The 15,292-nt window shown below is 39.9% G+C and overlaps 1 protein-coding gene across 2 annotated transcripts in view; it reads left to right on the top strand.

The window, feature by feature from the left end:
* ANKDD1B (ankyrin repeat and death domain containing 1B) overlaps nucleotides 1-15,292 on the top strand; it is a 64,068-nt gene that overhangs the window by 34,775 nt on the left and 14,001 nt on the right. For both annotated transcript variants that reach the window (XM_089694232.1, XM_089694233.1), the window contains exons 6-11: nucleotides 868-966; nucleotides 2,524-2,628; nucleotides 9,334-9,432; nucleotides 10,786-10,884; nucleotides 11,478-11,576; nucleotides 14,572-14,670. In XM_089694232.1, the coding sequence (XP_089550358.1) occupies nucleotides 868-966; nucleotides 2,524-2,628; nucleotides 9,334-9,432; nucleotides 10,786-10,884; nucleotides 11,478-11,576; nucleotides 14,572-14,670 (600 nt within the window). The remainder of the gene's footprint in view (nucleotides 1-867; nucleotides 967-2,523; nucleotides 2,629-9,333; nucleotides 9,433-10,785; nucleotides 10,885-11,477; nucleotides 11,577-14,571; nucleotides 14,671-15,292) is intronic.

Below are 15,292 nucleotides of genomic sequence, written 5' to 3'. Positions count from 1 at the left end.
ATGCTGCCTGTAACATCAATCAACATAATCATTTTGGTGGTGGGTCAGTGATGGTCTGGGGAGGAATATTCATGGAGGGATGCACAGACCTCTACAGGCTAGACAATGGCACCCTGACTGCCATTAGGTATCGGGATGAAAACCTTGGACCTATTGTCAGACCCTACGATGATGCAGTGGGTCTTGGGTTCCTCCTGGTGCACCACAATGCCCCCGGCCTCATGTGATGAGAGTATTCAGGCAGTTCCTGGAGGATGAAGGAATTGATACCATTGAATGGCCCCCAAGCTCGTCTGACCTAAATCCAATTGAACACCTCTGGGATATCATGTTTCGGTCCATCTGATGCTGCCAGGTTGCACCTCAGACTGTCCAGGAGCTCAGTGATGCCCTGGTCCAGATCTGGGAGGAAATACCCCAGGGCACCATCCATTGTCTCATTAGGAGCATGCCCCAATGTTGTCAGACATGCTTACAAGCACAGGGGGGGCCATACAAACCACCAGTTTTGAGTACCATTTTGAGTTGCTGCAATGAAATTTCACCATAATGGACTAGCCTGCCATCATTTTATCACTCTGATTTTCGGGGTGTCTATAAATTCTGTCCTCTGTAGGTTGATAATTTTCATTTCCATCAAATGATGGGGCATCCTTATGTTCCTAACACATTACCCAGTCCATATCAGTACAGATATCCAGCATGATATTTGTCCCCATTGAGATCTGATGTGTTTTCAAACTGTTCCTAACATTTTTTGAGCAGTGTGTGTAAATATATATATATATAATGATTGTTTAGTGCTATATATTTAGTACTATTGTTTAGCTACATATCTTCTTTTTCATTTTCTGCAATATTTAACAGAAAGGCAGGCTGCCATTCCACCTAGCAGCTGAAAAAGGCCATATAAAAATGATCAACAATCTGCTGAACATGGGATTATTTACATCAGAGCCGGACAAGGTCAGTACATTCAGGTCTTCAGGCAATCACTTTCTGTCCCTCAGTATGACAGAGTAAGTTCTGGCAGTGTCGGTGTGGCAGGATGGAAGCATTCCTTCATAGGACTGACGGGTTTTTCAAGTTATTTTGTTACAGTTCCTAGAAAATGATGTGTGCGTATGATTACATTCAAAAAGTACTATCTGCATTACTCAGGGCTTCTTCACACCATGTGTGGTGACGTGTGCTTTTCCACACTGGATAAATGCAGGTCAGCACTATTACACTTGGAAAACAATTATTTTTTTACGCACCCTGTTCACACTACAATGTTGGTGTGATGTGCAGTGCAGAAAATTGCAGCAGGTCTGCATTTTCTGCACTACGATAGATGGCGCCACATGTCACTGCACAGCAGCGCAATGTATTGCATTGTGGTGCAGTGACATGAGTGACGTGTCACCATGTAAGTGTACAATCCAAACAAAGACGTTCCTGCGTTAAATATGGCTGTGTGTATATGTGGGTGCTGCAGTGACTGTCAGCTGGAACTGAACAGAATCAGAAAGGGAGAATGTCACCAGCACACCGAGGATCACCAATATGGATCCAAACGTTTTAATGAACGATCACATAGTTACAGCAAGGCAACGTTTCGGTGTCTCGCAGAACCCCTTCATCAGGCATGTGACGCCTTTGATAGGCTTCAGGCAGCGGGACTAGATGCTGCACTTGTCCCTTCTGGGTATACTAAAATGCCTGGAGGGACGCACTGCAGCTAGATGGTCCTGGGGCCTTATTAGTGGACATTTCCCATAACTCTAATACAGACAATGATATTCCCTGTAATTATGCTGCCAAACTCTAACCTGTACTGATAATGACAACAGCCTTAGATCCTATGCATACCCATCAATAAATTATTATTACATGTACTTATATAGCGCCGTCACTTTATGCAGCACTTTACATATATATTGTACCTTCAAATTATTACATCCATGTTCAAGAGGCCTTTTGGCTCACATACATCAGATGTTTAGCCCTGGTTTGGGAGACTCCAACATTTAGGTGTGGACAGAAGTCACCGAACATAATCAGCAAGGGAGAATGTCACCGGCATACCGAGGATCACTAATATGGGTCCAAACGTTTTAATAAGCGATCACATAGTTACAGCAAGGCAACGTTTCGGGGTTTCACAGGGCCCCTTCATCAGGCATGTGACACCTTGGACAGGCTTCAGGCAGCGTACCATCCGGCCCCATCCAGCCTCAGCAGCTGTCAGCCTCTCATAGACTTTTACAGGGTGCTGGAAGCAGGACCTGGATAGTGCGCCTGTGCCTTCTGCCCGAACCTAAACACCACATTCTCATCTGCTGGCTCTAAACACCAAATGCGCCTGAGTTCTTAAAGGTAAACTGTATATGCCTTTAAAGAACGATGTCTTTTATAAATATACAATTTGCTGAGATCAGTAGCAGTTTTAAACACTTGCTTTTAATATACCATGTTCTTAATGCAGTATGATTTTACAAATAATTCAATTTCCTCTGCTCTTCATTTTTTGCCTTGCAGGAAGGTAACACAGCGCTTCATCTGGCGGCCGCTAATGGCCATGATCCAGTTATGGGAGTTCTGCTGGAGAATTGGGAAGATAAAGATAAAGACAGCATCAACATGGTACTGACCCGTCACAAACATAAAAGCATGCTGCATCCAAAGTTTACATTTCACCCCCATCCATTTGTTTTATCTCTCACTGGTAGCTTTCCCCACAATATTCGTATCTTCCACGATGTCCTAACAAAATTGTCACCTTTTTGTAGCCAATGTCCCCAATTATTTTTGTCTACACTACAAAGAAAGTGGGAATATTTTTCAGTTGGAAATCATGAAAAACAGAACAAACCAGTATGTGTATTTCAACATTCTAACAGCCAAGCAAACTATTATATTACTTTTGGGCAGAACAGACCCACTAGTGCTGCTTTTTAGAGGTCTGTTTAACTGGCTGCTCCCCTACATTCCCTTTAGATTGGTTTGAATGGGCAATTCATCTAAAGCCAGTAGAATATAAAAACACCAATTCAGTTATGTGTATGTATGTATATATATGTGTGTGTATATATATATATATATATATATATAGTGTATATATATCTATATAGATAGATATATATATTGTGTGTGTGTGTATATATAATAATAGTAATAGTACTGAGTCTAGTTCTATCAATCTCCTGTAATCTCATGCGTAGAAGCCAGGGAGAGGGAGGAACACTAAGAGCCAATCAGGCCCTGCTGCGCACACATATGCTGGCATTAAACAAAGCGACAGGAAGAAGGATCACAGTAGGCAGAGAGGTGACCTCATCATGCTATCACTGCTCCTTCACTGCCCAAACACAGGTGGGGGGAGGTGACCTAGCTATTTTGGCTGCATTATAGAAATAAATATGGTCGTCAGACTGCTGTCATGTGTGGGAGATCTGTTTAAATTTCGGGACTGCATGGACAATAATACAGTTGGTTTGTCAGATAAAAAAGCTCCTTATATACACTATATTGCAAAAAGTATTGGTTGGCCTGCCTTTACACGTACATGAAGTTTAATGGCATCCCAATCTTGGTTCGTAGGGTTCAATATTGAGTTGGCCCGCCTTTTGCAGCTATAACAGCTTCAACTCTTCTGGGAAGGCAGTCCACAGGGTTTAGGAGTGTTTCTGGGAATGTTTGACCATTCTTCCAGAAGCGCATTTGTGAGGTCAGGCACTGATGTCGGATGAGAAGGCCTGGCTCACAGTCTCCACTCTAATTCATCCCAAAGGTGTTCTGTTGAGTTGAGGTGCACACCAGACTCCATGGACCTTGCTTTGTGCACTGCTGCACAGTCATGTTGGAACAGGAAGGGGCCATCCCCAAACTGTTCCCACAAAGTTTAGAGCATGAAATTGTCCAAAATATCTTGGTATGCCGACACCTTAAGAGTTCCCTTAACTGGAACTAAGGGGCCAAACCCAACTCCTGAAAAACAACCCCACACCATAATTCCCCCTCCACCAAGCACTTGGCACAATGCAGTTGGGCAAGTACCTTTCTCCTGGCAACCGCCAAACCCATACACATCTATCGGATTGCTAGAGAAGTGTGATTCATCACCCCAGAGAACATGTCTCAACTGCTCCAGAGTCCAGTAGTGGCGTGCTTTACACCACTGCATCCGACGCTTTGCATTGCAGTTGGTGATGTAAGGCTTGGATGCAGCTGCTTGGCCGCAAAAACTCGTTCCATGAAGCTCTCTACACACTGTTTTTGTGCTAATCTGAAGGCCACATAAAGTTTGGAGGTCTTTGGCTACTGACTCTGCAGACAGTTGGTGACTTCTGCGCACTGTGCACTTCAGCATGCGCTGAACCCGCTCTGTCATTTTACGTGGCCTACCACTTCATAGTTGAATTGCTGTTGTTCCCAGTTGCTTCCTCTTTGTTATAATACCACTAACAGTTGACCGTGGAATATTTAGTAGCAAGGAAATTTCACGGATGGACTTATTGCACAGGCGGCAACCTATCACGGTACCACACTTGAATTCACTGAGCTCCTGACATCGACTCATTCTTTCACAAATGTTTGTAGAAGCAGTCTGCATGCCTACAGTAGGTGCTTGATTTTATACACCTGTGGCCATGGAGGTGATTGGAACACTTGAATCCAATGATTTGGAGGGGTGTCCCAATACTTTTGGCAATATAGTATATATTTAATTGTTTAATCTTGTTTCCCTGGGCTTAGTTTAAAAATGCGCAAGTTCTAATTTAATGTACAGTTAACACCAAAACTGCAAAAATTTGTAAATTCATTATTAGTAGAAATTAGAATGAAAATTGGTAGAAATTAGTTATTAGAAAAATTATTAGTGAAAACTATAAGATTGCTGAAAGCGCTGCCACAGTCTCTTGTGACATTTGCCTACCCAGTAAACAATTTCCCACATAGAAATGTATTTAAATTTGTCAATTACATCAGTAATAATTAAGTAACTAAGTAACTGTGCTAATATTGTATTATATCAAATGATGTTCTTACAGCTTTACAACAGTTAATGATTACTTTCCTACCATACAACAAATGATTAAAAAGTTTCTTAATAAATTACTTAACAATAAAACCTACTGAAATGGTATATCGTCTCATTAAACAAGTATTATAAAAACGCCACAAAAAACTGTCAGCTCATTATTGAGACTTATTTTTATGACCCCGTAAAGTTTTTTTTATAATATAAGTTCAAGCTGTTCCACAAAGAACACATTGTGGGCCCTGTAAACAAGGTCTTTTTTATTTAATGAGAACCAATCAGACAGAAACTTGCTTGCTCTAGTTGTCATTCTCCAATGCAGTTTTGGTTTCAGGTGGCTTTAGGACATCATGGACAAATATTTTTTGAACTCGGTGAATGTGGCCAACCCTCCACATTATTTAATCTTTGATCTTTTGTTTAGCAGAGCTAAATATAATTAGTATAGGAAAAAATACTTTGTGTGTGTGGAATCTAAATCAAACAAGGTTTATAATGTTGACATTTCTATTTTATTTCTATTACATGTAATTATATATTTATTGTAGTCCCAAATTGTTTTTTTTTTTTTTTTTTTTTGCTGTCATATTCAGGTACAGTGGCTATAAAATGTCTACACACCCCTGTTAAAATGTCAGGTTTCTGTGATGTAAAAAAATTAGACAAAGATAAATAGTTTCAGAACTTTTTCCACCTTTAAGGTGACCTATAAACTGTACAACTCAGTTGAACAACAAACTGAAATCTTTAAGGTGGACGGAAGTAAAATCAAAAAACTAAAATAATATGACTGCATAAGTGTGCACTCCCTTAAACTAAAACTTTGTTGAAGCACCTTTTGATTTGATTCCAGCACTCAGTCTTTTTAGGTATGCGTCTATCAGCATGGCACATCTTGGCTTGGCAATATTTGCCCACTTTTCCTTCCAAAAACACACCAAATCTGTCAGACTGCGAGGGCATCTCCTGTGCACAGCCCTCTTCAGATCACCCCACAGATTTTTGATCAGATTCAGGTCTGAGATCTGGCTGGGTTATCCAAAACTTTCATCTTCTTCTGGTGAAGCCATTCCTTTGTTGATTTGGATGTATGCTTTGTGTCATTGTAATGCTGAAAGATGAAGTTCCTCTTCATGATCAGCTTTCTAGCAGAAGCCTGAAGGTTTTGTGCCAATATTGACTGGTATTTGGAACTGTTCATAATTCCCTCTACCTTGACTAAGGCCCCAGTTCCAGCGGAAGAAAAACCGCCCCAAAGCATGATGCCACCACCGTGCTTCACTGTGGGTATGGTGTTCTTTTGGTGATCTGCAGTGTTGTTTTTGCGCCAAACATATCTTTTGGAATTATGGCCAAAAAGTTTAACCTTGGTTTCATCAGACCATAACACATTTTCCCACATGCTTTTTGGAGACGTATTTGTGCAAAATTAGCCGGGCTTGGATGTTTTTCTTTGTAAGAAAAGGCTTCCATCTTTCCACTCTACCCCATAGCCCAGACATATAAAGAATACAGGAGATTGTTGTCACATGTACCACACAGCCAGTACTTGCCAGATATTCCTGCAGCTCCTTTAATGTTGCTGTAGGCCTCTTGGCATCATCCCAGACCAGTTTTCTTCTCGTCTTTTCATCAATTTTGGAGGGATGTCCAGTTCCTGGCAGTGTCACTGTTACTCCATATTTTCTCCACTTGTTGATGACTGTCTTCACTGTGTTCCATGGTATATCTAATGCCTTGGAAATTCTTTTGTACCCTTCTCCTGGCTGATAAATTTTAACAATGAGATTCCTCTGATGCTTTGCAAGCTCTCTGCGAACCATGGCTTTTGCTGTAGGATGCGACTAAGAAAATGTCAGGAAAGGCTTACTAGAACAGCTGAACTTTATTTGGGATTAATTAGAGGCACTTTAAATGATGGGAGGTGTGTACTGACTCCTATTTAACATGATTTTAACAGTAATTGCTTAATTCTTAACACCGCTATACCCCCAGTTATAACAGGGTGTGCACACTTACACAACCACATTATTTGAGTATAATAATTTGGTGCTGCACTAATAACATATACCTTAAATCAAAATAAACAGAAAACTTCACAGAAAGAGCAAAATATATATAGAATAGAATGCACATGAAAATCATATATAACAGTGGAGACCCCTAAATACTAAATCTAGGGTGTAACCGAAGTACACCATAAATAGGTGACTTATAATTATCAAAATATATGGAGTAGAATGCACATGAAAATTCAAAATCATATATTAACAGTTGAACCAAAAATTGGTGATTTATAAGTGACAATCCTTATTATCCGTAAACAGTGCCAAAATGGTGATAAAATAGAATCCCACCACTACTGTGCTAAATTGCACACAATAACTTGTGATGTAAAAATATACCTGCAGGTATATTACGTGCCAAACTGGTATTGGCAAAAGATCTAACAGAAAAGAACACTTATAGTGCACATAGGTGAAAAGAAAGGAAACTTTTTGAAAAAGTGGTTACTAGTGAAAAACCACAAAGCTAATTTGCCGCAACATAGTTGTAAATAAAATCATCAAAGTTCAACAGATATAAAACTGATAAAAAGAAAAAAGTGAACCATATAACAGTGACCCCTAATTGGGGATAAAGTGAAAAATTAGTGACTAAGTGACACTAATAGAATACTGTATATGGTGAAACATTTATAAGCCACACAGCCTATAAACATAAAGACAAAACCAAAGGAAATAAACTATTTATACAGTACGTGACCCCAAAATGCGGGGATAAATATTAAGATAAGTGACATACACGTGAATCCATGACACATTAAATGATAGGTCAAAAAATTCCAGAATCGTATATAAATAAAATATCCAACATATAAAGTGAATCTCATCCAGAAATAAACGTATCACCCGAACTAAAAGTCCAAAAACCACCTAAATGGTGGAGGTGTCCTATAGTCCTTAATGGATTTATGTATATGAAAAGTTATACATAGGAAATCCACCACACCTCCATGAATCGACCCCACAGGGTCAAAGCGCTTTTTCAAATAGTACCGCACCAATCGAGAACTTGGACCCCCTCCTGTAGGTATAGGGTCCAACATAGAATCAGTCCCCCTCACCGGTGGAAAATGGCACTGCAGGCAACCTTCTCAGAAATATCCCGGAAACAGCCAATCCTCATACAGCCAGAGAAACAAAGGAAGATCCTCCCATAGTGTAATAACAATAAAGGTAATACAAGTCCCACTCACATGTATATAGCTTTACACAAGACTTGTGTGTAAGCACATGCTGTGGGTGTACTTTACATTGATGTCTATTGGAGTACCAAGATGGCGTTCACGCCGGAAATGACGTCAGCACGTCCCACATGTTACGTCATGCGTCCCTGATGATCTTTTGCCAATACCAGTTTGGCATGTAATATACCTGCAGGTATATTTTCACATCGCAAGTTATTTTGTGCAATTTAGCACAGTAGTGGTGGGATTCTATTTTATCACCATTTTGGCACTATTTACGGATAATAAGGATTGTCACTTATAAGTCACCGATTTATGGTGTACTTCGGTTACACCCTAGATATATTTGGGGGTTCCACTGTTTTATATATGATTTAGAATTTTCATGTGCTTTCTATTCCATATATTTTGATATTCACATGTCACCTATATATGGTGTACTTAGGTTACACCCTAGATTTAGTATTTTGGGGGTTCCACTGTTATATATGATTTTCATGGGCATTCTATTCTATATATATTTTGGAATATATATGCTCTTTCTGTGTTTATTTTGATTTAAGAGATATATTATTAGCGCAGCACCAAATTATTATATTTAATTATTGTCCATTGTGGTATGTGATAGGGTGTTAGCGGCTGTATTTAGAGATTGACATTCTGAGCATGGGAGTACTATATAGATACATTATTTGAGTATTTTATGTTTACTTCCCCCCCTAAATATTTCAGTTTGTTGTTCAATTGAGTTGTACAGTTTATAGGTCACATCAAAGGTGGAAAAAGTTCCAAAATGATTTATCTTTGTCTCATTTTTTAACATCACAGAAACCTGACATTTTAACAGGGGTGTGTAGACTTTTTATATCCACTGTAGCCTGTGGAGAATTTGAGCTGGTTTAAACTCTCAGTTCCATGCACAACAGACCGATGTTGGCTTTTAATTTGAATCTGTCTAACAACCTACCTGTCTAACTGTTCTCAATGTTGTATAGTTGTTTCATGACAGTAAAGTACATTCCTGTGTCATGGTGTGCCCTCCTTTAATGTTTTCTAGAATGGGGCCACACCGTTTTATTTGGCAGTGGATGGAGGACATGAATCTTGTGCCAATCATTTACTGAACGAAGGAAGCAACATCAACGCTATAACTCATGTAGGTATTTTTTTTAGCAGACTGCCTTAAACCTTTCGCGGTGAAAACATTGTGTATATTGCTACTGAACAAATATTCCTACATGCTTGATAGTCTTTTGACTGTGGAAATGTATTTGTTTAGTTTGGTGCCAGGGGTGTGGCACTTAACCTTTAAACTGCCACTTAAAGTTTGATTCCCAACCCTAACACTTAACTATGGAGGGTATTTTTTTTTTAAAATTTCAGGACTGCACAGGAACACTTCATCAGGCATGCATTGACCATCGTAGCTTTGCACCTTGAAACAAGCTTGTCAGTGTGCCGATTACATATTTTATCTTTGCTATTACTTAAAGCGGAATTTCACCCAAAAGGGGAAGTTTGGCTCTTCCTCTATCTCTACCGTTTTGGGAATTTATTTTGGGGTGGTGGAAATGGGTTCCTAGTTTTGGAACCTGCTCCTACTTAGGCGATTCAAGTGGAAGTTCGGATTCCACACCCACCAGCAACCTTTTGGGACAAGTCCCAGGAGGCTGTGGGACCATTCATGGGGTGCAGTGCGGCTCAAGCATGCACAGTGGGAAGTTGGCTGTGAAGCCACAAGGAGTCACAGATGGTTTCCCACAGTTTACATCCTGGCAAAAGGGACCCAAAGACCAGCGAGGAACTGGCTCAGGTGAGGATGGTGCAGGATCCCTGGAAGGGTGAGTGTCTACAGATTTTATAACTGCTATTTGAAGCTCCTCTTTAACTAAACTACTAAAATGACCCTTAAAGTGTGCCCTGGATGAATAAAACCCAACTTCATCCAAAAATGTATTGAATTTTTTTTTTGCAGAGACTAAATGTTACAAACCCTATATTTCTGTCCAAGTGACACATGGGTCGCAAGAATAGGAAGTGGTGAGATATCTCTTCAAAAGACAGTAACATAAGCACATTTATTTAATAAACCAGGGAAATGATAAAACATCTCTCATATACAGTATGTATTTGCTATTTGTTTCCCTGTCTAAATGACACCCACACTCTCCCAATTCTTGTGCTGGTGTCAGCGAGCCAAAAGTGAGGGGAATCATCCTAATAAAACACACACAGTGATAATAACCTGACAAAAAGTTTAGCTCTTACTATCCAAAAAGAAAAATAAATTAAAATATAACCTCAAAAGCCCTTTTGACTCATATTGTTTTTTTACACAATTACGTTGCTTGTGCGAATATATCCTGATTCTTCCATATGAAAATCAAATGACCATTTTTTAACTTTTAATTAAAAATCCCCCACAAATCTAGTTGTACACATTACCCTCATACATTATCTTTAATGTGGCATTGCAAATAATGCTGTTTACAACATTTCTAATTTTCAGGATGACTACACAGCACTGCACATAGCAGCGGAAAAGGGTCACTTATCCCTGGTCACTTTCCTTATTAGAAACAACATTGAACTAACTGCAAAACCTAATGTAAGTAATGGAAACATTGACTCATTTCTATGCCAGAGATGTTACATTGCATTTGATTTTACTTAGACGGGTGATTAAATAAAACTGGAGTTCAGTGTTGTAAATGATTTCGGCTATGGAACAGTTGGAGATCCCCATAATGGCCTGGGGCCCTGCTGTAGTAATGATGTTATTACGAGTGATGTGACAATGTCATCTATGCTGAAGTGATGATATTGTGGTAAAGAAACTTATGTGTTACTGGAAATAAGAGCTTCCCTGCAGACAATGCTGATGATTCCCAATACACTTAGGTCTCCCTCATTCTAGCAGTGTCAAGGGTCAATGTAGCTCTATATAGCAGTTGGAACTTCTAAATCCAATATGTTGAAGAGAGGAATTGGTTGCATGATCTCAGTCCAGATGTTCCATTGTTAGAAACTGCATGGCTAAAGCTGGCTGAAGCTGCTAACATCAAAAGTGGAGAACATACCTATCTGCAACCTTAAAAAAAGTGTAATTGAATTTTTATTAAAATGTATTATACAGATAAAGATTGCATTATATAAAGATAAAATATATTTACCCACAATTTATATTTATTTAATTTACAGGATAGGAACCCTCCCATCCATTTGGCTATCCTGAATGATCATATGGATATAATAGACATTTTTTTAGAGGTTGGATATGATATTAATACCATCAATGTGGTAAGTATAATGTGGATTAAAAAGAAGTATGGAAATATGGGGAGATTAAACCTTGGATGTTAGTTTAATTAATTAGCCATAAATGATGTGCTTAATTGAACCTCATAAATGTAATCCCTACCTATTTCTTCATGCAATGTCCTATGCCATCTAATATCTATACTGGTGAGGACTGAGAACCTTTGGCCTGGGCACAAACACAATTTGCTAGCCTTTAATCATAGGAAAACATTTTTGCTGGCTAAAGAAAGTGTACTATGCAAAGTGTAATTTCAGTGCTACAGTGATTGGAGGGCTGGGGTATTCCAAAAGGACATGGTTTATTGTGACATAGCTTTTCATGTCTTGTTCTTCCTCATGTTGTTGACATTTGCTCACATGATACTTCAGAGCTGCCAAGGTAGTTGATACTGGAAGACTCCCCACTTCCTGAAGCTGTTCTCACAGGTCTGAATAGGGAATAGGTAGATATATAATGCCCAACAGCTGTCACTGACTGCAAAATCTCACTCTGATTGAGGTCTGCATGGTGAAGCACCTCTACTAGGTGTCACGTACAGTGGATATAAAAAGTCTACACACCGCTGTTAAAATGTCAGGTTTCTGTGATGTAAAAAAATGAGACAAAGTTTAATAATCTCAGAACTTTTTCCACCTTTAATGTGACTTATAAACTGTACAACTCAATTGAAAAACAAACTGAAATCTTTTAGGGGGGGGGAGTAAACATAAAAAACTAAAATACTGTGGCATAAGTGTGCATGCCCTCTTATAACTGGGGATGTAACTGTGGTCAGAATGAAGCAATCACATTCAAAATCATGTTAAATAGGAGTCAGTACACACCTGCCATCATTTAAAGTGCCTCTGATTAACCCCAAATAAAGTTCAACTGTTCTAGTAGGTCTTTCCTGACATTTTCTTAGTCGCATCCTACAGCAAAAGCCATGGTTCACAGAGAGCTTCCAAAGCATAAAAGGGATCTCATTGTTAAGAGGTATCAGTCAGGAGGAGGGTACAAAAAAATTTCCAAGGCATTAGATATATTATGAAACACAGTGAAAACAGTCATCATCAAGTAGAGAAAATATGGCGCAACAGTGACATTACCGAGAATTGGACATCCCACCAAAACTGATGGAAAGACGAGACGAAATCTGGTCTTGGAGGCTGCCAAGAGACCTACAGAAACATTAAAGGATCTGCAGGAGTATCTGGCAAGTACTCGCGGTGTGGTACATGTGACAACAATCTCCTGTATTCTTCATATGTCTGGGCTATGGGGTAGAGTGGCAAGATGGAAGCCTTTTCTTACGAAGAAAAACATCCAAGCCTGGTTACATTTTGAAAAAACACATCTGAAGTCTCCCAAAAGCATGTGGGAAAATGTGTTGTGGTCTGATGAAACCAAGGTTTAACGTTTTGACCATAATTCCAAAAGATATGTTTGGCACAAAAACAACACTGCACATCACCAAAAGAACACCACACCCACAGTGAAGCATGGTGGTGGCAGCATCATGCTTTGGGGCTGTTTTTCATCAGCTGGAACTGGGGCCTTAGTCAAGGTAGAGAGAATTATGAACAGTTCCAAATACCAGTCAATATTGGCACAAAACCTTCAGGCTTCTGCTAGAAAGCTGAACATGAAGAGGAACTTCATCTTTCAGCATGACAACAACCCAAAGCATACATCCAAATCAACAAAGGAATGGCTTCACCTGAAGAAGATTAAAGTTTTGGAATGGCCCAGCCAGAGCCCAGACCTGAATCCGATCGAAAATCTGTGGGGTGATCTGAAGAGGGCTGTGCACAGGAGATGTCCTCGCAGTCTGACAGATTTGGTGTGTTTTTGCAAGGAAGAGTGTGCAAATATTGCCAAGTCAAGATGTGCCATGCTAATAGACTCATACCCAAAAAGACTGAGTGCTGGAATAAAATCAGAAGGTGCTTCAGAAAAGTATTAGTTTAAGGGTGTGCACACTTATGCAACCATATTATTTTAGTTTTTTATTTTTACTTTCCTCCACCTAAATTATTTCAGTTTGTTGTTCAACTGAGTTGTACAGTTTATAGGTCACATTAAAGCTGTAAAAGGTTCTGAAATTATTCATCTTTGTCTCATTTTTTTACATTGCAGAAACCTGACATTTTAACAGGTGTGTGTAGACATTTTATATCCACTATACCTTGGTTGGAGGTCGAGTTGAAGAGAGGGCTTCCCTTGCAGCTCTGGTCCGAGGACCCCTGAATCTGGTGAAAGAGGTACAAGGCTCAAAGAAGTACAGGTGTCAATAGCTTGATAACAGGTGACTGCCACAGTCAGGGATGTAGTCAAAGTGAGCCAGGGTAATACACGGTGAGACAGCAGTGTGGTTAGGAAGCAGGCCAAGGTCGGTACCAGGGAAGCAGGCAGAGCAAGGTGCAATAGCAAGCCGAGGTCAGCACCAAGAGATCAGCAGAGCATGGTCCAGTAGCAGGCTGAGGTCAGCACCAGGAGATCAGGCAGAGAATAGTCAGAGGCAAGCTGAGGTCAGAATCCAGAATCCACTGAGCAAGGTCAGGAACACGCCGGGTCAGCAACGGAAGATCAGTTGGTAAAAGCAGGAACACGGATCACAGGGTGCTGAAGAACATCCAGCGATTAGCACACAGCAGGATCTCCTTTAAGTAGGCCGCTTGGCGCCACAGCGGGAGGATGTGCACGCCGATGCTTGCTGGCACACAAAAATGCGCCTACGTGTCAGTGCATGCTGGATATCAGCTCGTCTGTGTGCTGGTACATATGCACGAGTATTAGCTGCATGGAAATGAGCATTAGCTGCACAAGGATTAGTATTACCTGTATGTGTTTCCTGACATCAGGTCCCACTAGCCCAACATATCTTACTAGTATTGGCCCAAGAGGAAAATGTTCCCCTGCCCCCAGCCCTGTCCTCCCCTAGTCAAAAGGAATGTGGCTGATCACTTTCTGTTTCTTTATATTTATCCACAGAGGCAACAGACTGCATTGCATTTAGCAGCTGAACTGAAGAACACAGATTTGGTGGAGAGGCTTCTTTTAGCTGACTGTGATCTCGGGATTACAGATAAGGTAATATTATGCACACAAGACTAGCATCATTTCTGAAGTATTTATATCCTTCTACTCAGGTCCCCATTATTTCTCTGGCTGCCATACAGAATCTTGACACCCAGTGTGGCGGCTAGGACTGAGGGCAGAACACCTCCTGATGAACAGCAGAAAGGCAGATCTCATTCATTAAAAATGTGTTAATTTTGTTTGTTTTAGATAGCTAAAGATTTTATTGAAAAAATAGACAAATACATACAGCATGAACTCGAAAGCCTTGGAAGTAGTCATATTGCATTAAATAAAAATACACATAAACTTATAAAACCAAATTAAATGTCATGAGCCGAAATATATAATAATCAAACAGAATATCCTGAGAGATAAGGGGTGAGATGTCATCGTTAGTGTAACGACAAAGGCACACCAGTGAGCTCAAAAATCAGTTTGACACAATATGCTATAAGGTGATTGCTGGAGGTTTAATTTAAAATGATAGTGGATCTAGGCAAAAGGACTGGGAAATATGAAAAGAAGACCAGAAGGGAACAAAAGAAAGACAAAGCTATGGAGGGATGACAGCAGGGTGGAAAAGGAAGGAAAAGGTAGGAAGGGAGGCTCCTTAGAGGTTACCATTTTATCT

Source organism: Staurois parvus, unplaced genomic scaffold (assembly GCF_062004578.1).
Source record: "Staurois parvus isolate SC_StPar_1 unplaced genomic scaffold, SC_StPar_1.0 ptg000656l, whole genome shotgun sequence".
Lineage (NCBI taxonomy): Eukaryota > Metazoa > Chordata > Amphibia > Anura > Ranidae > Staurois > Staurois parvus.
This window is presented reverse-complemented; position numbering and strand designations above follow the sequence as displayed.